Source organism: Schistocerca gregaria, chromosome 8 (genome assembly GCF_023897955.1).
Source record: "Schistocerca gregaria isolate iqSchGreg1 chromosome 8, iqSchGreg1.2, whole genome shotgun sequence".
In the NCBI taxonomy this organism is placed as follows: Eukaryota; Metazoa; Arthropoda; class Insecta; order Orthoptera; family Acrididae; genus Schistocerca; species Schistocerca gregaria.
In genome coordinates, this window is record NC_064927.1 from 232,592,478 (window position 1) to 232,618,517 (window position 26,040).

The 26,040-nt window shown below is 41.7% G+C and overlaps 2 protein-coding genes across 2 annotated transcripts; one reads left to right on the forward strand and one right to left on the reverse strand.

Annotated features, from left to right (window-relative positions):
• Positions 1-6,028: 6,028 nt before the first annotated feature.
• LOC126284331 (trypsin delta-like) lies at positions 6,029-9,723 on the forward strand. The gene is made up of 2 exons (XM_049983178.1): positions 6,029-6,518; positions 9,215-9,723. Exons 1-2 carry the CDS (start codon positions 6,153-6,155, stop codon positions 9,611-9,613), a joined length of 765 nt encoding a protein of 254 aa, XP_049839135.1. The 5' UTR covers positions 6,029-6,152; the 3' UTR covers positions 9,614-9,723.
• A 9,276-nt stretch (positions 9,724-18,999) lies between these two features.
• Positions 19,000-22,524, reverse strand: LOC126285130 (trypsin delta-like). Its single transcript, XM_049984451.1, has 2 exons — positions 22,159-22,524; positions 19,000-19,440 (listed from the first exon to the last, which is right to left on the reverse strand). The coding sequence occupies exons 1-2, from the start codon at positions 22,522-22,524 to the stop codon at positions 19,042-19,044; spliced, it is 765 nt and encodes a 254-aa protein (XP_049840408.1). The 3' UTR covers positions 19,000-19,041.
• Between the last annotated feature and the right edge of the window lie 3,516 nt (positions 22,525-26,040).

Genomic DNA, 26,040 nt, shown 5'->3' on the forward strand with positions numbered 1-26,040 from the left:
TGACAGACCAACCTTCGGAACAGGAGTGAAGATCCAGAAGAGGTCACCAAGCTGGTAGACAACAGGGCGGTCGCTCGCGTCATACCTTCGGCGATTCTTTTCTTGACCCTGCAGTGTGCGGATTCGAGCTGACTGCCGAGCTTCCTCAGCTCTGGTTAACACCTGGACGATTTAGTCGTCGTCCACGTCATCAGGATGTAACGGAAACACTGTGTCCATAGTCGTAGTCGCCTCAAGCCCATGTACCTGGAAAATTGGCATAAATCCTGTGCTGTCTTTTTTGGCGGCATTGCAGGCAAGCGTTACGAAAGGTAGCACCTCATACCAGTTGCTCTGCTCAACACTGACGAACATTGAAAGCATGTCATCCAAGGTCTTATTAAGGCTTTTAGTAAGCCCGTTACTTTGCGGATGATAGGCAGTCGTCATGTGACGAATAATGTTGCACCGATGGTTTAATTCAGTCCCGAGATTCGATTGAAAAACTCCCCCTCGATCCGTAATTAGCGACGTCGGGCCACCATCTTTTAATACAGTGTCTTCAGCGATGAATTTGGGTACCTCGGATGCTACTTCTGTTTTCACGGCAGTTGTATTGGCATACCGGTTCAGATAATCAGTGCAGACAATAATAAATCTATTGCCACTTTCAGACGTTGGAAATCGTCAGAGGAGGTCAATCCCAACACGCTGGAAAATCGTTTCGGCTGGTGAAATTGGTATGAGTCGGCCAGGCAGTTTCTGAGGAACTGCCTTTCTCCTCTGGTACTCTCGACAGTGCGATACATAGTGACGGACACTCCTAAATAAACCTGGCCAGAAAAATCTCTTGCGGATCCTGTCTATGTCTAAATAAATTCTAAATGACCGGTCTCAGGAGTTTCACGGAATTTCCGTACAACATCGTAACGCATGTGTTTAGAAATCACTGGTAGCCACCTCTTTTCAAGGATCAATGTTTTTCTTGCAAAGTAATCCATTAACTACCTTAAACTGTCATTCCACATACTCTGACCGATCTGAGGCAAGCATAACTTGAGATATCTTCGCGTACTTCTGCACAGCAAAGAGATCCTGTGCAGCAGCGAGAGTGTCACTATCTTCATCAAAGTCTTGATGGTCGTGCACAGTGTTTCTTGAGAGACAGTCGGCATCTTGGTGCTTTCTTCCACTTTTTTCGACGATGGGGAATGCCATACTCTTGAAGACGTGGTGCCCACCTGCCGAGTGGTCGTGTTGGATCCTTAAGACCTGTGAGCCAACAAAGTGAATGATGGTATGTCACAACTGTGAATGGCCTTCCATAGAGATACTGTCGAAAATTGTCATGGCCCAGATCACAGAAAGACATTAGTTGAGTAGTTTCTCTCGGCCTTTGTAAGTGTCCTATAAGGATATACTATAACCTTCTATTTTGCATCCGAAAACCCCACCAGAACGGCATTGATCCCATACCCACTGGCATCTGTGTGTAGTTCTGTAGGTGTTCTCTCATCACAGAGACCAAATACGGGGTCAGTCATCAGAGCTTTTCGCAGCAAATCGAAAGAATCTTGTCGTGAATCATCCCAGATAAATTTAGCATCGGCCTTTAACAACTCTTGGAGTGGCCTGGCTTTGATACAAAAGTCTATGTAAAACGACAGTAATAAGAATACAATCCTAGGAAGCTTCTCTAACACTATCAGGAATAAGAAATTCCATTATAGCTCTGACATTTTCTGGGTCTCGCCGCATACATTCATTTGCCACAATGAGCCCAAGGATTTTGATTTCTTTTGTTCCAAAGAGACACTTTATTGCATTAAGTTTCAATGCAGCTTGTTGGAGACACTTAAGAAAGGCCCTCAGTCTTTTTAATTGTTTATCAAATGTCTCTGATAACACTATAGTGTCATCTAAGTAACAAAGATACATGGTCCACTTCAGGTGCCTTAGAAGATGATCCCTCATTCGTTCAAAAGCTGTTCGTGCATGACATAAATCAAATAGCAATACCTTAAACTCATACACGCCCTCAGGGGTGATGAATGCAGTTTTCTCACGATCGGCATCATCTACATCGAATTACCGGTGTCCCGAGTACGTATCCATGGTTTGAAAAACTTAGCCCCCTCCAGACAGTCTAGTGTATAGTCAATTCGTGAGAGATCTTAAACGTCCTTTTTAGTTACCTTATTAATCTTCCTGTAATCAATACAAAAGCTCCAATTGCCATCCTTCATCCCGATGAGGACCACTGGTGAGGAACAAGGGCTCTGCGAAGGCTGAATGATGTCATTCTTCATCATCTTCTCTCCCTCGTCTGGAATTATTCGACGTTCCGCTGCTGAGACCCGGTATGCTCTCTGTTTTATTGGTTGATGCTCTCCAATGCTAATCCGGCGCTTCACTGTCGATTTGTCAAATCTGGTCTTCAACTGTGGATTGAAGCATTCAGAGAACTGTTGAAGAATGGCAAGTAGCGTCTTTTGTTGTTCCTTAGTGAGATCCGGTGATAGTCGAGTTGGAAGATCTTGTCTCGTAGTGGACGCGCTACTTTCGCCCACAGTCTCGGCATGGGAGGTTTCTATGACGCTCAGCTGTTCTGCGATTAACAGCTCAGCGTTTGCTAGGCACATACGTTTTGGAAGGATCTGCGGTTCTCTTCGACAGTTAACTATCCACAATTCACCGAATCCGTTCTTAATCGAGACGACAGAGGATGGGATGATCAAGTTACCTTTCTAGCACTGACTGCAGGAATACAGCCTCCTGTCCACAGTATCTCATCTAGCATATTCTTTGAGCGACCACAATCTATAATTGCCTGAGAAGCTTTCAAAAAGGCCGATCCTAGAATGATGTCATGACTACACTCTTGAAAGACAATTCATTCTAACGGATGTGTATGACCACTTGTATCTACACGACTGACACATCTTCCTATAGGTTATACATATTTCCCATTAAGCACCTTAAGCAGAGATGTTTTTCTGTCAACGAATGCCGTTATCTGGAATTAGCGACGGTACTTTTCCGAAATGACTAAACATGAAGCTCGAGAGTCCACAACAGCTTGCGCTTGTCGACCTCCATGAGTATATCCAAGTAGTTTCATATCAATTATGGACTGATCGACGTGGGAGGATTTTTCTCTTCGGCGGCCTCACCTCCAAGAAAGGTCGCATCCTTTAGTTTTTCAGGTGATTGGATGGAGCTTCTTAACGGCGATGGAGACCATGGTTCGGGTGTTGGGGATCGTCCCCTCCAGCAGCTAGCTTGCGGCGATGGTGATCTACGTCGCCTGCACCCACATCTCATTGTTCATCTTCGACGTTCCGGAGTTGGCGTCGGCTAAAATCGGTCTACTGTCTTCTGATATTTGCTGCCTTTCTAGACAATAGCGCACCACATATCCCGGCCGTCCGCAGCGGAATTATACAGGTTGGTTATCCTTGTCCTGTAGATGTCTATCTTCATTGGTGCCGAAACAGGTTTCTTATGCGGCATTGTAGGAACGTAACTTCCCCTCGGCCTCTACTTATGTACCGTTTTAAAGGGAAACGGAGGACCAGAGACTGGGTTCAATGTCTGTTCCACTTCCTTCCTTATGACCTCTTCAAGCATCTCGGTTATTTGCTCGCCGTGCAATCCAGTTAGCTTCTGAGCATCCTCTTTCACTATCTGACGAAGAACACTTGTGAAATCAGTCGTACCCTCCATCACAGGCATCGGTGTGATGTTTGGAAGCCGTTCAAACTTCTTGCGTGTACTTCCATTTTGATGCATTGTCTCGATCTACTGGCACCATTTTGTGAAGTTGACTGCTGTCAGAACCTACGTCACGAGTAGGGCTTGATACATGTCCTCAGCAACACCCGTCATATCTGCAACCTTATGTTCCTCCTTCATTCTAGGATATTCTTGCAGTTAGATTATTTTGCATTTTACAGGAAGGATTTCAATTGCAAAAGAATTGTGATCAAAGACGAAAATCTTACTTAAGATTTACGCATATTGTAAGATTAGATGCAGCATTCGTGTGAGAGTGGATGGATGTCTGCCTCCCCCAAATATTGAATTAAGAGGACTGCATAACCCTATTCCAGGCAGAAGAATGTCGATTGCGTCCTAGATAGATCAAGGTAAAACATTATTTGTAAAGAAAAGTATACGAGCTAACTAAGTGATAAAGAAGAACTGTTCCAAGAGAGAAACCTCAAATATCAGTTCTGCATTGTTAAAACTATTAACCCGTTTAACATCAGGCCTTGAGCATTAGTGTCTGGATTTACGATTAGGGACCTCGTCGCGTAGATTGTAATATATAATTATGCATTTTTAAAGTGATACTAAGTGTTGGCTTCATGCATCAACTAGTAACTGTCTTCCTAATTCTAGTAGCTGGAAACACTGCTATCATAAGGTATCATCTATGTATTTCTTCCTGACAGAAACGGGGCCCTTCAGCGATACACATCTTCATCACTTCTATCTATCCTTAGGGACAGAGAATGAAAAGTTAAGAAGGAAGTAAAAGTAAAACCAAGAAAACTAGCGTGCATGACAATTTTCGACAACTGCTGAGAGTTGTATAGTTAAGTTCTAAATATATCTAACTCCATTTGAGAATTTCTCCAACATTATACAATGAAATTGACGATTAGTTTAAAAGATCGACTTAATGGACCTGAAAATTCCACATTAATGCATAACGGTTAATAGAAAGCTTGCGGTTGTTCAACAACATATTAACTCACCCGGTGTAGTGGTGCAATTTCGATATGCCTGTAGTATGTCTGTGTCCCAGAGTCAACGGTTTTACTGTTTTGAAGCATATTGGCCTTGCTTTGCCTATGTGTTGTACAGTGGAGGTCAATTTTAACATTTACTTATATTAACACAAACGAGGAATTTTGTCAAGGGTGAATTGATAGTGAGGTCAGTGTAACTCTAATTCTGCGTTGTGTATGATTGTTAAGTATGGAGTTAATGCATCAGCGTACTCTGTAAGGAACTTAATTGGTATACAGTGTGGACCAGAAGACTTCATTTTATTTAGTGATTTAAGTTGCTTCACTACTTTGAGTATATTTTATAGTATTTTATTCTTATCGCACACAGAAGGTATTGACTCTTGCTGTCGATATTATTTCTTTGAATTTAAGCCATATATCTTCCACAACAGCATTGTTCATTTGGAAAGAGCTGAGATTGAGTCTCAGGAAGGGATCGAGTAAATTCTCACGTATCTGATTTCTTAGATTAGTATATTTTTGGCTTAGTTATGGAGAATTTGAGGGTTAAAACATTCAGTCTCGTATCGACATGTCTGTGTTCACTAATCCCTGTATGCATTTGAAAGTTTGTTATTAGCTCAAGATTATTTGTTTGTAAGAACTCAAGTGTGTTTACACAGCCGTTTAGCGCTAACAATATATATTGTTTTGCAGATTGGTGTATGTGTATTGTCGTCCATAGGTTGAATCATCCGCTTTAAATTACGATCTCAACTGCAAGCTAAGGAGCAATTTCTACAATTTCTGATACTAATGTCTTAGCGGATAACAATATGGGTGATATTTAATGGACATCTATGTGCGATTGGAATGTGGCAGAATGGTGAGTGTTACGTATCAACACAAATTTCACACCATGTTCAGTTACATGAAACATGTATTGCTATTAAGTCCAATGACACTAAATTGAAGAAACTAAAAATACAGTGCTGTGTCTTAATTATTAAGGGCTTCTTAGTGAACGTGGACTGGATTACAAGGTAACTGAAGCTATGTGGCCTAGTTATGTACTATCTTAACAGACATTTATCATATGCTTAGTTGACTGGTAACAAATTACCGTTACGTTGCTACAAGTAACAATCAAGCAGAACGTTGATCATCTCTCCTAATCACCGTCGTCATCTATATTCGTATCAAGGACTCATCAAACAGATAAAATTTATATCACTAATGCTGTGCGCGATTGAATAGTAAGATCACAGTTGTGAGAACACACACTTCAGAAGTCACGTGTAATTATTTTGGCCGTTATCAAGATCATGATGCCGCGAAAAACAAGATATGAAGACCGTCGACCCCATCTATGTCTGTGGTTTTAATGGTATATAAAGGGCTAGGACGGGCGCTCTGGCAGACACAGCTTCCACAATGCAGCGCCTGGCCATCTTCCTCGTGTGCCTGCTGAGCTCTGCTCTAGCTCTGCCCACTCCGGCCAGGTTGTGGAGCAAGGGTAACGGCCGCATCATTGGAGGATCCTCTGCCAACATAGCCAACTACCCGTGGCAACTGTCTTTCCAGTACGGAGGTTCGCACATCTGTGGTGCCTCCATCATCAGTTCCAACTGGGCGCTTACGGCTGCTCACTGTGTGGACGGCATGAGCCTCTCTCTGATCAGTTTCCGGGCCGGCACCTCAACCCGTGGAAGCGGCGGTTTCGTCAGAAGCGCCAGCTCTGGCTACATGCACGCATCGTACAACGACCAGACTATAGACTACGATGTTGCTGTTGTTCAGGTGCGTGGTATATGCCTCAATTAGATTTAATACTACATCTGAACATTGTTTAGATCACCAGAGTGCAGATGTTGGCAGGTCCTCTCTCTTTGGTGTACAATATGATGCCGCCACGTGTATCATAAGAACTGTTCTTGTTTTCATAGTACTTCTGTTCTTTGACTACAATATCATTTCATTTTTCTATTGAAGCATTTTACATCAACAAGATAGCCTGTTGCGCGAATGTTTTCCAAAAACGAGTAGCATGTACATGTCACGGACCTCGAGCCAACGACTCCGATTGGTGACAGTGGTCCGATAGTAGCACGCAGCACAGAGCTAGTGCATTTTAGAGAGTCCTACTCTTGCACATTAATTGCGTGCTACCGTAACACACTTGACACATAAGCTCTGCATCAGCTAGTTTCTACAAGGGGACTGGGGTATGATTCAGAACATTGGTTATCAGGTATTATTAATCGCCGCCTTTTGTGCCGGAGCGGTTCTAGACCCTTCACTCATGAATAGCGAGAGCGCTACGGTCGCAGGTTCGAATCCTGCCTCGGGTATGGATGTGTGTGATGTCCTTATGTTGGTCAGATTTAAGTAGTTCTAAGTTCTAGGGGACTGATAACCTCAGACGTTAGGTCCCATATTGCTTATAGCCATTTGGCCCTTTTTTTTAATTATTCATCACTATTGCACTTCTCATTACGTGTCAGTGGTGAGATTATTTTGTTCTGTCCCTACGACTATAACAACGTACATCAGATTCGAGTGACAATTTATGCATTCTGGACGTAAGGTATTCAGTTTTCCATTCGGTGAATTAGTGGTACTTTATTTCTGGTTTCCACAAATTAATTGAGTGAAACCAGTAAGCGGGTCTTGTGAAAAAACAACGGTTCAATACATGGTTTTCCCTTTCTCAAGTCTCTGTTGTACTCAGTTTCCTAGCCTCAAATAAACTTTGGAGAAAGTAACGTACATGAAGGAGATTGTCTGTATATATAGAACGGAAGCAGCAGAGAAACAAAGTTAGACTTACTAAAGGATTAGCTCATCAGAACTTCTACGTGTGTCACAATTTTTTAAACAAGACATTCTCTCCAAACGACGTATCAATAATGGGAAGCATCTAGATGTACTTTTATACTGCACTCCACATGCCGCCTTATTGTTTCTAGTAGAGAGTACTTGGGGGACACTGCTTGTAGGAATGCTATTATAATGGAAGGAGTGTGAGAAACCGTTTTCGCAATATATGGGATTGGTAGTTGCAATTAGGACGAGAAAGGTTACCTGAACTGGGCAATAAACTACAGCTAATGATAGTGAATGCTACCTACTTCATGATCAGTCAGATAGAATGTATTCAATTTGGGGATGACGAGCTGTTATTGGCAGACAGCGAAAGTACTATAATCGGAATATGAAAAAAATTGAATAAACACGTGTGAAGAATTCGGAATGAAGATTAAGAAGAAAAAGGCAAAATTTATATAATTAGTGCAGGAGAACTAAAAAGCTATAATAGGAACACATAGACCAAGTTAGCGCTTTCAAATATCTGGAAAGCACAATCACAGTAGACATGCGAATTAATCATGAGGCGAAAACGCATACAGCCGTTGCTAAGGAGGAATTTGGAAAGAACAAGAACCTTCTGTGCGCGTGTATGGACAGGGAGCTGAAGAAGGGACTATCGTGATGAATCATATGGAGCATGGCACTCTAACGAGCTAAGACATGGTCACGGAGGAAAGAGAAATTAGGAGGAATATGGAAAGGATAAAATGAGTAGACAAAGTGAGAAGTGACAATGTGAGAAGAGAGAAAAAAATTAGGATAGTAAGAAGAAGAAGCTCAATGGCCTTTGCGATATTTTCTCATGATTGGGGTTCATAGTCATGTAATATTCAACATCATAATCGCCGTAGACTATAGAAATTATTTATTTCACTATTGCAGTTTCGGCCTTTGGGTCATTTTCAAGTAGTACTACGAACAGTTTTGCTTCGTCACATGTCAGACTTTAAAATTGATGTGTGTATAATGCCGTAGGATTAAAAAACTGACATGATGGTGAAGGAAAATAATTTGCAGTACCACTTAATAATGGCCCAAAGCCTGAAAATTCTGTCGTGAAATGAATATTTTCTGCAGTCAGTGGAGAATTTGTTGTCCTTCATAAAACTGTCGTGGACGCTGCTGAGAGCGGATAGTTTACTGTAGGATGTTATGGACGAAACGATGAATAGAACAAGAAGAATAGGATGAGGAAGGTATCAGGTGATGGACAGTACCAGAGTAGAAAACAAATATCAGAAAATGAAGAGGATAACAACTGACAGAGCTAGAAGGAGAGCTCATATGAACACCTGTCCTTGAACAAAATACTGACGATGATGGTTGCATAACCCTGAATACTGAACATTCCTCCTTCGACATTCTCTAAATTTTGAAGTGGGACACAGTATTTGTGAAATAGTTAATGTTTACACTCATATATGCCAACTGTGTAGTGGATTAATTTTGTTCTAATACAGAGATTAACCCTCCCTCCCCTACTGTGAAATGGCGTCTCCTGACAGAATGTTCTCATTACACTGATGATGGTATTTTGACACACTCATATTAAGTTCCCACACGTTAAGTAACAGGTGGCACCTCCCTCGATGTAGCACATGTTCATTCTTTTTTCTGATTTTCAGGTGTCCGGATCTCTGCTGGGCTCGAACGCACAGGCAGTGGGCCTCGCCAGTGACAACTACGACCCACCAGGTGGTCTCGCCGTGACGGTGACTGGCTGGGGAGCCACGTACACCGATGGACCTTCCGCCAACAGTCTGCTCAAGGTGGACATCAGCATCTTGGACCGCAACACGTGCAGGAACACCTTCGCCAACATCAACACTGTGACCGACCGCATGGTGTGCGCCGGCCAGGCCGGAAAGAGCGTCTGCAGCGGAGACTCTGGTGGTCCCCTGGTCAGCGGAAGCACCCAGGTGGGCATCGTCTCCTGGGGCAGTTCAAGGTGCGAGGCCACCCCCGGTGTCTTCTCCAACGTCGGCAACCTGCGTTCCTGGATCCGATCTGCATCTGGAGTCTAAGGACTCTGGGCTCTCTACTGTTCTGGGTTCCATCATTGGAATATGTAATCCGAACAAAATGTTTGTCTGCAATTCTTTGTCGTTTTAAATAAAGAATCTGAGAAACGCAAGCGTTTCTTGTTTTATTTATTTTAGCGTAATTCTTTCGTTTTGTAGGAAGTATTGCCAACTGGAGACAACACACTGAAGACGACTTACGCGAATTACAGACAATTGTCTATGGAAAACTTCTTCATGTACGCGTTATTAAATGAGCGGGAAATAAATTAATCTTTCGGCAAGTTTATAGTGCTTAGGTATTCTTTGTTTTGTGTTGTGTGACAACTGATTACAGGTATTAACGTCAGAAAGTAGCTAAATTTTCAATTATCCTCATTTGTAAGTATGCGTTTATGAATGTTTATTGGCAGGCCGATAAAGGCAACTTCATTAGAGCGCCAATCTCGACATTTGTGCTGGGGGCACTACCATATGTGAAAACCAGGCATGCGTCATGGCCCATGTTGTATCTCATGTTCATCAGTAAGCTTTATAGAGATAACAATAAAAGTCAGATGAGGACAATCAATCTGGTGGAGCGTCCGGACATTAAATCGATACAGTTGTCGTCGAAAGAAACAAATAACTGTAGTAAATTGCTCAATAACTCTGGCAGCCGAACTGCCTTGTGATATGCCGAGTCACAACTATTTATCTGACTAGTGCCTTGGTACTGGCCCTGCAGCAATCACAACGTGTGTGAAGACTAGCGAAACAGAACGCTTGTCCGTAATCTTTTGTAGTAATGCTGCGCGGTGTGTGATCCTTAACAGATAGAATTAACGAAGCAAATCGAGAAAGTACGAAGAAATGTGGCACGTTTTGTATTATAGAGAAACAGGGAGACAGTGTCACCGACATGCTACAGGATTTGGGGGGACATCATTGAAAAAAGTCGTTTTCGTTGCTGCGGAAAAGTTCAACCTCCAACTTTATCCTCCGAAAACGAAATTATTTTGTTGACGCTGACCTACTTACGGAGATACGATCACCATAATAAAATAAGGGAAAACAGAACCCGCTCATCCAGATGGGAGTAATGGAGAACTGTTGTAAAGGTGGTTTGATGAACCCTCTGCCATACGCTTACGAGTCATTTGCAGAATATTCATGTAGATGCACATGTAGATGTAGGATGTGTATAATATTACAACTATGTATACTGCTGTTTACGACTGGATGCATTTCCGTTAGTTTCTTTTATGTCGAATAAAACTTTAATTCCAAATAAAACTTTGGCGGATTTCCGGTAGATACGCCTTCAGTCATTGTAACTTCAACTCAATATAATCTCATTGCAACGGTACGTTAGGCCTCTGCATATGCAAGTTACAGCTAATTACACTCACACTGAGGAGACCATTGCCAATCTCTAGCACAGACCTATCTTAGCAGAACAGTTATACGGAGAATTACAGAAAGACTATCGTCACTATAAAATCACGGTTGTTGAAATGTTCCGTTTGTGCTGATTATTAGTGAATGTTAAAACTGACCTCCACTTCACAACTCATCGGCAGCGCAAGGCAAATATGGTACGATACACGAAAACCGTTGACTTTGGGACACAGTCATACTACAGCCATATCAAAATATCACAACTACAGCAGGTGCATGAATATTATGTCGATCAACAGTAAGCTGTTTATCAGACGCTATGTATTAAGGTTGAATTTTCAGGTTCGTTTAGTTAATCTTTTAATTTAATCTGTAAATTTCATTATATAATGTAGGAGAAATTTTCAAATGCAGTTCGATATATATGTGGAAAATTCTTATGCTCGCAACTTTTTTTGTTTTACATTTACATTCTTTTCAACTTTTCATTCTGTGTCCCTAAGAATAAATAGGACTGATTAAGATAGGTACCCATGAAGCGTCGGTTCTTTTAGGAAAGAATACATCGTTGAGAGCATATGACAGCAGCGTTTGTAACTACGAGAACTTGGGAGACTGGTTGAAGGATGAATCCAACTCGCAGTATGATTTTAAGAGGAAATAATTGTACTTTAGAATGTATACAAAATTTTACAAAATGTATACAAAATTTAAGCAGCAGACGTTTTCGAACAGTGGACCCAATGGGTTCTAATTGATAATCAAAGCTGCTACCCCCTCCTTTATTATGCTTTGGGCGTTCGTTACGTGCCACCTGTCCAAGTTGCTCGTTAAATATTTCACGCAGATTTTTTTAATTACAGATGGAAACTCGCCCTCTCACTAAACACGCTGTGCTCCCGTGCGCCACAAAGAGTTGTCCCTGGATGAATTACAGAGTACTGGTCTAATACATATATATTTCGGTCTTTGCAAGTCAGACACTTGAAGCTGTTAATGTGTGTAGAAGGTTATATTGTGGTATCAGCCACAGATCGCGATGACACACCGATACGACAGTCAAACGCGATGTCGCGGTGCAGTTCTAACGACAGATGGCAGGTGGCCCTGAAGATAAGACTCTCAGAATCGGCGCACCATTGCACGGAGTTCGGTATATAGACAAGATTGGACTCTGCTCTGATTGTATCTAAGACGAGCTACGATGAAACACTCATCATTACCGAGTTTGGAGAACAGTGTATTTCAGGTCTCAGGTGGAGATGTAGTACTGTGAATGTTGTACTTCAAGACAAGACTTTGTAATTGTGTGCATAAATTGATATTTTACCGACCAAGGACAATCGTGCACATTCTACACTCTCATGTGTCAAGGATTGTATAATCATGATTCATGCACTAAAGTGAATATATATTCCATATGTTGTAGTTCCGATCAGTTGTCTACCAGAGCAATCAAAGGACCCACAGTTATGACCAGATGACTGTAGTTTCAGCAGGTCTAAAAAATGGCAACGAGAAGTCCCGCCTAACCTGATCGCTTTTTTTCGCCTGCCGTCTTCCCTGGGTGCGAGGTGTAAATGTATGGTTCCTGACTGCTGCTTCCCTAACTTTTCTCATTTCTGTTGCCCTACGCTTCTAAATTTTGGTTATAGTGTGTCTTACAAATTTTCACTATCTCTCAGCAACCACAGGAGATATCTCTAAGCGAAACTGGACAGTTTCAGGATCATCAGATTGAACGTATGCTGCTCAATGTCAGCCACATAACTTCTTTACTAAACAAACAAGCAACACCCCGCTGGTGGCTGCTCCCAGATGTCGCCCATACCACAGCCAGGACGCAGATGGTCGGACTCAACGGGGCAATCGCAGGCCCACTTTGCTGTCTACAAAATAACAAGGATGCAGGGCAAAGATTACTTGTTGCCCACCATTGGTACAGACATTGATCGTCTCTGTGTAGTTTGCCTGAACTGCTCCCAAAGAAGTCTCGTAAGTCGATGTTGTACAGTTACTGGATGAACATGCCGTAGTCGAATTCGTAGAAACTGAGCGGTTTAAATTATTTCTTATGAATTAGCACTCTGCACTGACAGTCAAAAAGTGGAGAGCAGAAGTCATGAGTCTCACTGTGCATTTCAAGCTTAAGAATTCTTGTGGAATTAACTGTAGTGGTGTAGTATATCTGAATGCTATCACACGAAGAGTATCAGACACACACATAGTCGATGCAATGTTCAAACCGCTACACCTTGATTTAAAATCAGTTCTGTCTATTGTGGAATCTCAAACGGTTGTGCAATCAACAGAGGTTCTTTGGAGCCTCAGTGTATTTCAGTCGTACACAGTGCACCACACGCTCAGTCTCTAGTGAAAATAGTGTTTAAGCGTTTCAAAATAAAACTCAGACAAGTAGTAAAAACAGTACAAGTGAAAACTACGGTGTCACTGCCGTGGTAAATGGCGTGTCCTACAAAATTATGTGACGAAATCATGTCCGCAGTGCTTTTTCAACAGTTTTGGAAATACTGGACTTGTCCTGGTGCAAAATGTCTTCGATGTGGGCCCGCCTGCCACATTCAGTTGGTGAGTTTATGCACGTGAGAGCCACGGCAGTCACAGCTACTCTGTCAACAGGTGTGTAAGGAAAGGGCCTCGCCACTCACTTAAGCGCAAGCCAGGCATCGCACTTCCGAATCGCTGAAGTCTCCCGCTGGAACATGCATGCAGGCGAACAAACTTTTTGTTCAATTACGAGTGGAAAAAATAGACAGTTGGACACTGGTGCTTCTGTTTCCCAGATAACTAAAGACACGTGTGACAGAATTGCTAGCCCACGTAGCCTATTTCTATTTTGACTACCTACAATCTGCATGAAATTCAACTCCTTGGCGTGTTCAGATTGCCAGAAACGTATCAGAGAGTGACAAATTGTGTCTCTTTTCATCTTCATTATTCTAAAGACGGTTAAAATATTTTAAGTTAGAGTTGTTTGATTTGTTCAACCTGAGGATTCAGTACTGTATGTCACAAATCAATGTTTCTCTACCTTACACAATTGTTTCTGACTTCTATAGTAAGGGTAATGAAATGTCTGAACAAGGTATAGGAAGGGCTAGAGACTATGAAGAACACGCAGCTGCGATGGACAATGCGCAGCCACGAATTTTTTGTGCACGGCCAGCCCCGTTGCAAGCTGTGAAGTGGTTGCTCAGGAATTGCAAAGCTGGAGGACAGAAAGAGGATATTAGTGGTTTAACGTCCCGTACACAACGATGGCATTAGAGACAGAGCGTAAGATAGGATTAGGAAAGAATGGAAAAGGAAATCGGCTATGCCCTTTCAAAGGTACCATCTTCGCATTTGCCTGAAGCAATTTAGGGAAATCATGGAAAACCTAAACCTGGATGGCGGTACGCGGGTTTGAACCGTCGACCTCCCCAATGTGAGTGCACTGTGAAAACCAATGAACTGCAAACAATGACCACAACTCGTGTCATGTCATTCTGAAGAAGTCACCAGGTGGTTTCTGTTTTTGTTCTGAGTATAAAGCAACAGAAAGCCCGTAACCTGTCTTGGATTCTATTCCTCTTCCATATCCAGAAGAACTAATGGACAGGCTGGGACGGGCAAGATGCTTTTCCAAATTAGGTTAACGAATTGTGTCTATATAATGACTGCTAGAACAACAGTAATAAAAATTCACTTGGGTTTGTTTCAGTTTCAAATACTACTGTTTGTAAGTGCGTCAAATCCTACAATTTTTCAGTGATTCCTGGAATTGATAGTAGGAAAACTCTCAACATGTACAAACTGTTTAGACGATACTTCATTAAATTTCGGGAGCAGCCGCGCAACTCCTACTCCTTAAAATATTGTTTCGGCCGTGTATCGCGGGCCATCCTCAGAGAGAGTCACAACACTTACGACAATCTGCCAAGCGCGGCCTTGTATGCTACACCACGGCGGTACCGCGTACGCCGGTCACAGATTGTGGTCGGTGCCAAAGAGATACACATGCACTCGCGCCACTTCTCTGCGTTTCAATTACACCGAGACTCGGATACGTGCCTTATGCAAATCAAACCATTCTGTCTTCTTATGAAGTTAACTGTTAATCTAAATCTATGACTTCCTTGAAAACAGAATCCCAGAAGGAAGAGGTCGATGTTAAAATATTCACGTCACTATAGTTTATCAGATGACCAGTATCTATATAGTGTTTGCCAAAACCTTGTATAGATACGGTCATTTCATGAACTACAGTGACATAAGGATTTTAGCATCCACCTCTTCATTTTGGGAACCTGTTTTCAAGTATGTCACAGACATTAGATTAACCTACAACTCAACACATAGCTTATGATGGTTTTAATTGGCATAAGGGATGGAATCGCACTGTTGGTGAACTTAAGTTCCAGGTAAGTCGTCAAGGTGTTACCGCCGCCAAATATACATCGATAAGCAAATCTAATGTCTGAACGCTTTCACCACAGGTGGCGCCTATGTAGGAGTGCCTCTTAGCCACCGACCGGCATCTGTAACCAGCGGACGCAGCAGAGGCGCAGTGGAGCGTATAAGGTCACGCTAGGCTCCTTGCTGTCAGTCATTCGACTCGTTCTGAGGATAACCAGACGATATACAGCCGAAATATTAGTCGAAGATGCAGTGTTTGTACTACTGCAAGAACGAAATTTAACTGATTACGCATTATGCCGCAAATTGATAAAAATGCTCATAGTTAGGAGATATTGTCACTGCAGGTTGTAAGCGTGCTGAACATCTAGCTAATTCAGACTGCTTGTTCCAAGTTGAAAGACAGCAGTGCAAAACCTAAGTTTTCAACGCTAGTAGATTAATTTCCGCAACGACGAATAGAGGGCGCTTTAGAAGTCACATCGTCTCCATTAGAACCACACGGCCATCGCACGGTGGTCGACATAGGGCTAAGTATGGACTCACTCTGACACAGTTTGTGACCTCGGATGAACAGTTAACATCATCCAGAAAGGACAGCATTCTGAGATGGAACTTTACATTCTAAATGTCGAAGTTGTACGTAAGAGTTTAAATTGTGATAAGTAATACTGTACTTATTCAAAGACTGTTGTAGATATTCGACACTCTACTGTGGCGATGGACTGTATAAAGTTAGTAACTCATTTTATATCCATAGAATAAAGTGAACTAATGTTTCACATATTATGGTTGCTGTAAGACATCTCCCAGAACAACTGAAGTACCACAATTATGAGCGGAGGATTGTAGTTTCGTCAGTTAATAACATATATACAATTCATTAACAAATGATATTCTGTTATATCAAAAATTTTTTGCAATAAGATTGAGATTTTTTTACAACTTTTCTTACATTTACATTTAACTGTCTTACAGTCCGACTTCGGGGAAGATCAGTTTGGATTCCGTAGAAATGTTGGAACACGTGTGGCAATACTGACCCTATGACTTATCTTAGAAGCTAGATTAAGGAAGGGCAAACCTACGTTTCTAGCATTTGTAGACTTAGAGAAAGCTTTTGACAATGTTGACTGGAATAATCTCTTTCAAATTCTGAAGGCGGCAGGGGTAAAATACAGGAAGCGAAAGGATATTTACAATTTGTACAGAAACCAAATGGTACTTATAAGAGTAAGGGACATGAAAGAGAAGCAGTGGTTGGGAAGGGAGCGACACAGGATTGTAGCCTCTCCCCGATGTTATTCAATCTGTATGTTGAGCAAGCAATCTGTATGTTGAGCAAGCAGTGCAGGAAACAAAAGAAAAATTCGGAATAGGTATTAAAATCCATGGAGAAGAAATAAAAACTCTGAGGTTCGCCGATGACATTGTAATTCTGTCAGAGACAGCAAAGGACTTGGAAGAGCAGTAGAACAGAATGGACCGTGTCAAGAAAGGAGGATATAAGATGAACATCAACAAAAGCAAAACGAGGATAATGGAATGTAGTTGAATTAAGTCGGGTGATGCTGAGAGAATTAAAGTAGGAAATGAGACACTTAAAGTAGTAAAGGAGTTTTGCTATTTGGGGAGCAAAATAACTGATGATGGTCGAAGTAGAGAGGATATAAAATGTAGACTGGCAATGGCAAGGAAAGCGTTTCTGAAGAAGAGAAATTTGTTAACATCGAGTATAGATTTAAGTGTCAGGAAGTCATTTCTGAAAGTATTTGTATGGAGTGAAGCCATGTATTCAAGTGAAACGTGGACGATAAATAGTTTGGACAATAAGAGAATAGAAGCTTTCGAAATATGGTGCTACAGAAGAATGCTGAAGATTAGATGGGTAGATCACATATCTAATGAGAAGGTATTTAACAGGATTGGGGAGAAGAGAAGTTTGTGGCACAACTTGACTGAAAGAAGGGATCGGTTGGTAGGACATGTTCTGAGGCATCAAGGGATCACCAATTTCGTATTGTAGGGCAGCGTGGAGGGTAAAACTCGTAGAGGGAGACCAAGAGATGAATACACTAAGCAGACTCAGAAGGATGTAGGTTGCAGTAGGTACTGGGAGTTGGCGAAGCTTGCACAGGATATAGTAGCATGGAGAGCTGCATCAAACCAGTCTCACGACTGCAGACCACAACAACAACAGTTACTTACCTTTAATTCTAACTATCATTATTGAATTAGCGTTTCCATGATTTTAGGGAATATGCTTAAATATTTGACGCGACATAGAAACTGGTATAGGCACACGGATTGAAATAAACAGGATTTGTAAACAGACACAATACGGCGCTGCGCTCGGCAACGCATATGTAAGGCAGCAACAGTCTGGCACAATTGTTAGACCTGTTACTGCTACTATAATGGCACCTTTTCAAGGTTTTTAAAATTTAAGTGAGTTTGAACGTTGTGTTACAGTCGGCGCACGAGCGATGGGACACAGATGATGTTCATGCTACACCACATGGAATGTGACACAAACCGGCTCTTCCGTAACCATAGCCAAACACCGTAGTGCATGCACAGTCGACTGCACACAGCGTGTTTGTGCACAAGCTTTGTTGCAGTTAACACGCCGCACTCCCGACATTTCCCTTTACTAAGTTTGATCTTGAGCTCCATACTAATTGTATGTTTCGTAGCAGTTGTCAGTTGTTCCTGAGCAACTGCCAGTAGTTCCTCGATGACCATCAAGCAGTAACATTTTAATTAGAAAGACGATTGTTTTCGGCTTAACAGACATTGTCAGATCCTAAATAAGCAGCGATACACAGTACAGAGTGCATGGTGATAAATTGAACTTAAAAACCTCTTTAGACATGCTCTGTTTCGCTAGTCTTCACACACGTTGTGATTGCTGCAGGGCCAGTACCAGGGCACTAGTCAGATAAATAGTTGTGACTCGGCATACCACAAGGCACTTCGATTTCGAGAGTTCTTGAGCAATTTACTACAGTTATTTCTTTCTTTCGATGACAACTGTATCGATTTACTGTCGGGGCGCTGTACCAGGTTGGTTGTCCTCTTCATCTGACTATTAATTTTATCTCTATAAAGCATACTGACGAACACGAGGTACGACATGGGCCATGACGCATGCCTGGTTTTCTCATATGGTAGTGCCCCCTGCACAAATGTCGAGATTGGCGCTCTAATGAAGTTGCCTTTATCGGCCTGCCAATAAAAAATCATAAACGCATACTTACAAATGAGGGAAATTGAAAATTTAGCTACTTTCTGACTTTAATACCTGTATTCAGTTGTCACACAACACAAAACAAAGAGTACCTAAGCACTATAAACTTGCCGAAAAATTATTTCCCGTTCATTTATTAACGCGTAGATGAAGAAGTTTTCCACAGACAGTTGTCTGTAATTCGCGTACCTCGTCTTCATGTGTTGTCTCCAGTTGGCAATACTTCCTACAAAACGAAAGAATTACGCTAAAATAAATAAAATAAGAAACGCTTGCGTTTCTCAGATTTTTTATTTAAAAGAACAAAGAATTGCATATAAACATTTTGTTCGGATTACATATTCCAATTATGGAACCCAGAAACGTAGAGAGCCCAGAGTCCTTAGACTCCAGATGCAGATCGGATCCAGGAACGCAGGTTGCCGACGTTGGAGAAGACGCCGGGGGTGGCCTCGCACCTTGAACTGCCCCAGGAGACGATGCCCACCTGGGTGCTTCCGCTGACCAGGGGACCACCAGAGTCTCCGCTGCAGACGCTCTTTCCGGCCTGGCCGGCGCACACCATGCGGTCGGTCACAGTGTTGATGTTGGCGAAGGTGTTCCTGCACGTGTTGCGGTCCAAGATGCTGATGTCCACCTTGAGCAGACTGTTGGCGGATGGTCCATCGGTGTACGTGGCTCCCCAGCCAGTCACCGTCACGGCGAGACCACCTGGTGGGTCGTAGTTGTCACTGGCGAGGCCCACTGCCTGTGCGTTCGAACCCAGCAGAGATCCGGACACCTGAAAATCAGAAAAAAGAATGAACATGTGCTACATCCAGCGTAGTGCCCTGTGTTACTTAACGTGCTGGAACTTAATATGAGTGTGTTAAAATACCACTCTCAGTGTAATCAGAACATTCTCTCAGTAGACGCCATTTGACGAACGCCGAGGGAGGGCTAATCGCTGTTTTTAGCAAAAAATTAATGCGCTACACAATTGGCATGTATGAGTATAATCATTAACTATTTCACAAATACAGTGTCCCACTTCAAAATTTAGAGAATGTCGAAGGTAGAATGTTCATTATTCAGGGTTATGCAAGTATCATCTTCAGTATTTTGTTCAAGGACAGGTGTTCAAATAATCTCTCCTTCTAGCTCTGTCAGTTGTTACCCTCTTCATTTTCTGATTTTGTTTTCTACTCTGGTACTATCCATCACCTCGGACCTTCCTCATCCTATTCTTCTTGTTCTATTCGTAGTTTCGTCCATAACATCCTACAGTAAACTATCCGCTCTCAGCAGCGTCCACGACAATTTTATGAAGGACAACAAATTCTCCACTGACTGCAGAAAATATTCATTTCACGACAGAATTTTCGGGCTTTGGGCCATTATTAAGTGGTACTGCAAATTATTTTGCTTCACCATCATGTCAGTTTTTTAATCCTGCGGCATTATACACACATCAATTTTAAAATCTGACATGTGACGAAGCAAAACTGTTCGTAGTACTACTTGAAAATGACCCAAAGGCCGAAACTGCAATAGTGAAATAAATAATTTCTATAGTCTACGGCGATTATGATGTTGAATACTACGGGAGTATGAACCCCAATCATGAGAAAATATCGCAAAGGCAATTGCGTTTCTTCTTCTTTATAACCTTTTTTTCTCTCTTATCTCACATTGTCAGTTCTCACTCTGTCTACTCATTTTATCCTTTCCATCTTCCTTTTAATTTCTCTTTCCCCCGTGTCCATGTCTTAGCTTCTTATAGTGCTGCGCCCCATACAAATCATCACGTTAGTCCCATCTTCAGTTTCACGTTAGTCCCATCTTCAGTTCCCTGTATATACACCAGCATAGAAGACTTTTTATATTCCTCCTTAGCAACGTCTATATGCGTTTTCGCCTCATTATTAATTCGCATGTCTCCTGTGATTGTGCTTTCCAGATATTTGAAAGCGCTAACTTGGTCTATGTGCTCCTATTAAGCTTTTTAATTCTTGTTTCTCCTGCACTTATTAGCATACATTTTGTCTTTTTCTTCTTAATCTTCATTCCGAATTCTTCACAGGTGTTTATTCAATTTTTTTTCATATTCCGATTATAGTACTTTCGCTGTCTGCCAATAACACCTCATCATCCTCAAATTGAATACATTCTTTCTGCCTGATCATGAAGTAGGTAGCATTCACTATCATTAGCTGTAGTTTATTGCACAGTTCAGGTAACCTTTCTCGTCCTAATTGCAACTACCAATCCCATATATTGCGACAACGGTTTCTCATACTCCTTCCATTATAATAGCATTCCTACAAGCAGTGTCCCCCAAGTACTCTCTACTAGAAACAATAAGGCGGCATGTGGAGTGGAGTATAAAAGTAGATCCAGATGCTTCCCATTATAGATACGTCGTTTGGAAGGAATGTCTTGTTTAAAAAATTGTGACACACGTAGAAGTTCTGATGAGCTAATCCTTTAGTAAGTCTAACTTTGTTTTTCTGCTGCTTCCGTTCTATATATACAGACAATCTCCTTCATGTACGTTACTTTCTCCAAAGTTTATTTGAGGCTAGGAAATTGAGTACAACAGAGACTTGAGAAAGGGAGACCATGTATTGAACCGTTGTCTTTTCACAAGAGCCACTTACTGGTTTCACTCATTTAATTTGTGGAAACCAGAAATAAAGTACCACTAATTCACCGAATGGAAAACTGAACACCTTACGTCCAGAATGCATAAATTGTCACTCGAATCAGATGTATGTTGTTATAGTCGTAGGGACATAACAAAATACTCTCACCACTGACAAGTAATGAGAAGTGCAATAGTGATGAATAATTTTAAAAAATGGGCCAAATGGCTATAAGCAGTATGGGACCTAACATCTGAGGTTATCAGTCCCCTAGAACTTAGAACTACTTAAATCTGACCAACATAAGGATATCACACACATCCATACCCGAGGCAGGATTCGAACCAGCGACCGAAGTGCTCGCGCTATTCATGAGTGAAGGGTCTAGAACCGCTCCGGCACAAAAGGCGGCGATTAATAATACCTGATAACCAATGTTCTGAATCATACCCCAGTCCCCTTGTAGAAACTAGCTGATGCAGAGCTTATGTGTCAAGTGTGTTACGGTAGCACGCAATTAATGTGCAAGAGCAGGACTCTCTAAAATGCACTAGTTCTGTGCTTCGTGCTACTATCGGACCACCGTCACCAATCGGAGTCGTTGGCTCGAGGTCCGTGACATGAACATGCTACTCGTTTTTGCAAAACATTCGCGCAACAGGCTATCTTGTTGATGTAAAAAGCTTCAATAGGAAAAGGAAATGATATTGTAGTCAAAGAACAGAAGTACTATGAAAACAAGAACAATTCTTATGATACACGTGGCGGCATCGTGTTGTACACCAAAGAGAGAGGACCTGCCAACATCTGCACTCAGGTGATCTAGACAATGTTCAGATGTAGTATTAAATCTAATTGAGGCATATACCACGCACCTGAACAACAGCAACATCGTAGTCTATAGTCTGGTCGTTGTACGATGCGTGCATGTAGCCAGAGCTGGCGCTTCTGACGAAACCACCGCTTCCACGGGTTGAGGTGCCGGCCCGGAAGCTGATCAGAGAGAGGCTCATGCCGTCCACACAGTGAGCAGCCGTCAGCGCCCAGTTGGAACTGATGATGGAGGCACCACAGATGTGCGAACCGCCGTACTGGAAAGACAGTTGCCACGGGTAGTTGGCTATGTTGGCAGAGGATCCTCCAATGATGCGGCCATTGCCCTTGCTCCACAGCCTGGCCGGAGTGGGCAGAGCTACAGCAGAGCTCAGCAGGCACACGAGAAAGATGGCCAGACGCTGCATTGTGGAAGCTGTGTCTGCCAGAGCGCCCGTCCTAGCCCTTTATATACCATTAAAACCGCAGACACAGATGGGATCGACGCTCTTCATATCGCGTTTGGGCGGCATCATGATCTTGATAACGGCCAAAATACTTACACGTGCCTTATGAAGTGTATGTTCTCACAACTGTGATCTTACTATTCAATCGCGCACAGCTGTAGTTATATAACTTTTATCTATTTGACGAGTCCTTGATACGAATATAGATGACGACGGTGATTGGGAGAGATGATCAACGTTCTGCTTGATTGTTACTTGTAGCAACGTAACGGTAATTTGTTACCAGTTAACTAAGCGTATGATAAATGTGTATTAAGAAAGTACATAACTAGACCACATAACTTCAGTTACCTTGTAATCAAATCCACGTTCACTAAGAGGCTCTTAACAATTAACACACAGCATTGTATTTTTCGTTTCTTCAATATAGTGTCATTGGACTTATTAGCAATACATGTTTCATGTAACTGAACATGGTGTGAAATTTGTGTTGATACGTAACACACACGATTCTGCCACATACCAATCGCACATAGATGTCCATTAAATATCATCCACATTGTTTTCCACTAAGACATTAATATCAGAAATTGTAGAAATTGCTCCTTGGCATACAGTTGGGATCGTAATTTAAAGCGGATGATTCAACCTATGGACGACAATACACATACACCAATCTGCAAAACAATATATATTGTTAGCACTAAACGGCTGTGTAAACATACTTGAGTTCTTACAAACAAATAATCTTGAGCTAATAACAAACTTTCAAATGCATACAGGGATTAGTGAACACAGGGTTGTCGATACGAGACTGTATGTTTTAACCCTCAAATTCTCCATAACTAAACGAAAAATATCTCTAATCCAAAAAATCAAATACGTACAAATTCACTTGATCCCTTACTGAGCGACAGTCTCAACTCTTTCCAAATTAACAATGTAGGTGCGGACGATATAGGGCTTAAATTCAAAGGAATAATAGCCACAGCAATGGAGAGATTTCTACCAAATATATTCACAAACGAAGTAGTTATCCCCCTTGGTGCATAAAAGTGGTTGGAACACTGTTGCAGAAACCAAGAAAAATAATGGCAAAATCAAACGAACGCATAATCTCCTAAATTGGCTATCTTTTACAGAAGCTCGAAATATAACGAGCACATCAATGCTTATAATACTTTCCACAACGAAATTTTCTCTCAAAACTTGGCAGAAAAGCCAAAGAGATTGCAGAAGTATGTTATGTATGTTGGCTGCAAGACAGAGTCTATTCCTTTGTTTAATGTCGAATACAACTTTAATTCTAAATAATACTTCGGCGGGTTTCCTGTAGATGCTCCCACAGACATTACAACTTATGCTCAAGATAATATCATTAGAACCGCACGTCCTGCATATGCATATGCAAGTTACTGCTGACTACAAGCACAATGAAGAGACCATTCTATATGGACCAATCTTGGCGAATCATTATACACTGAATTACAGATACACTAACCTCACTATCAAATCACCCTTGTCAAAATGCCTCGTATTTGCTAATTGTAAGTACATCTAAAAATGCAGGCATATGGAAATGGCACCACTGCAGCAGGTGAGTGAGTATTTTGTTGAACAACAGAAAGTTGTTTATCAACCCGTTATGTATTGAGGTGGAATTTTCAGGTTCATTAAGTTGATCTTTTAAATTACCTGTCAGTTTCATTGTATAATGTTGGAGAAATTCTCAAATGGAGTTCGATGTATTTAGAACGTAAGTATACCACTCTCAGCAGTTGTCGAAAATTCTCATGCACGCTACTTTTCTTCGTTTTGCATTTACTTCCTTCTTATCTTTTCATTCTCTGTCCCTAAGGATAGATAGAAGTGATGAAGATGAGTATCGCTGAAGGACCCCGTTTCTGTCAGGAAGAAATACATAGATGAGACCATATGACAGCAGTGTTTCCAGTTACTAGAATTAGGAAGACAGTTACTAGTTGATGCATGAAGCCAACACTTAGTATCACTTTAAAAATGCATAATTACATATTAGAATCTATGCGTCGAGGTCCCTAATCGTAAATCCAGACACTAATGCTCAATCCTGATGTTAAACGGGTTAATAGTTTTAACAATGTAGAACTGATATTTGAGGTTTCTCTCTTGGAACAGTTCTTCTCTATCACTTAGTTAGCTCGTATACTTTTCTTTACAAATAATGTTTTACCTTGATCTATCGAGGACGCAATCGCCATTCTTCTGCCTGGAATAAGGTTATGCAGTCCTCTTAATTCAATATTTGGGGGAGGCAGACATCCATCCACTCTCACACGAATGCTGCATCTAATCTCACCATATGCGTAAATCTTAAGTAAGATTTTCGTCTTTGATCAAACTTCTTTTGCAATTGAAATCCTTCCTGTAAAATGTAAAATAATCTAACTGCAAGAATATCGTTCAAAACGGATTGCATTTCGGTAAAATTGAAGACAAATTTCACGTATTTTGCAGTAATTATGTATCTTCCCCGGAAATTACGAAAGTGCAAATCACAACGAGAATCGACATAGCTCTAACTCTCAGAAAATGTTTATGTGTTCACAGGACTTGTTCTCATCTTGATGGAATATAGTCGAAGAAGAAGCTGTGGTGTAGTAATTATGATATTAGATTGTTACATGGAGGGTCGTAAACTGTAAAATTTCAGTTTCTATATTAGGGTCAAGTACATTCTATAAGTATCCAAAAATGGCAAGAATCATTCTACTAGAATGATCTGTAGCTGTATACATACTGCATGTGTTATGGCCGTGGCAGTTCGCTCCGCGCTCTTGTATGTGCTAGTGCTGAATAGACGTTCGTCAAGTGACGTTAGTGTTCGTGATTCATCTACTTACACCTTCCTCTGCGTGACATTAGGTTTACTTCTGGTGGAGATTCTTGGCTCTGGGACTTGTGACAGCGCACAGTGGCTCCCATCAGGCCAAAACAGAGCCGCCGTTTACTTGGCGAGAAACCCGAGTTCGAGCCATATTCAGGTTACAATCTACCGGAGACAGAAGAAGAAGAGGACGTTATGATGGCAGTAACTGTGAGCCTTCACTTGAGACATCCTTCTGGGTTATCTGGTGACGATGCCCAAGATCCAAACAAGTGGCTGAAAGTATATGAACGTATAGCCAATTTAACAAATGGGATGACAAGGTGTGCTTGGCTAACGTATTTTTCCAGTTGGATGGCACTGCCAAGCAATGGTAGGAGAACAACGTGGAGAAGTTCACAAGCTGTGGAAATATTCCAGGCGAAACTGCGCAAGTATTTCGAGGACACGCAACGACAGAAGTGAAAGGTTGTAGTTAAATTGAAGTGCGTGACACAGCGTCCAGGTAAAACTACAGTATCATAAATTCAAGACGTCTTGGAGTTGCGTAAAATAGTGGATTCTAGAATGAATGAGGAGCATAAGGTTGCAGATCCCATGAAGGGTGTTGC

What these genes read in the sequence shown, in the direction of transcription:
- LOC126285130 (XM_049984451.1), bottom strand. Translation starts at nt 22,524, where the DNA reads ATGCAGCGTCTGGCCATCTTTCTCGTGTGCCTGCTGAGCTCTGCTGTA. An exon ending in ACGATGTTGCTGTTGTTCAG is followed by an intron (nt 19,441 to 22,158) that starts GTGCGTGGTATA and finishes TCTGATTTTCAG; the next exon opens with GTGTCCGGATCTCTGCTGGG.
- LOC126284331 (XM_049983178.1), top strand. Translation starts at nt 6,153, where the DNA reads ATGCAGCGCCTGGCCATCTTCCTCGTGTGCCTGCTGAGCTCTGCTCTA. An exon ending in ACGATGTTGCTGTTGTTCAG is followed by an intron (nt 6,519 to 9,214) that starts GTGCGTGGTATA and finishes TCTGATTTTCAG; the next exon opens with GTGTCCGGATCTCTGCTGGG.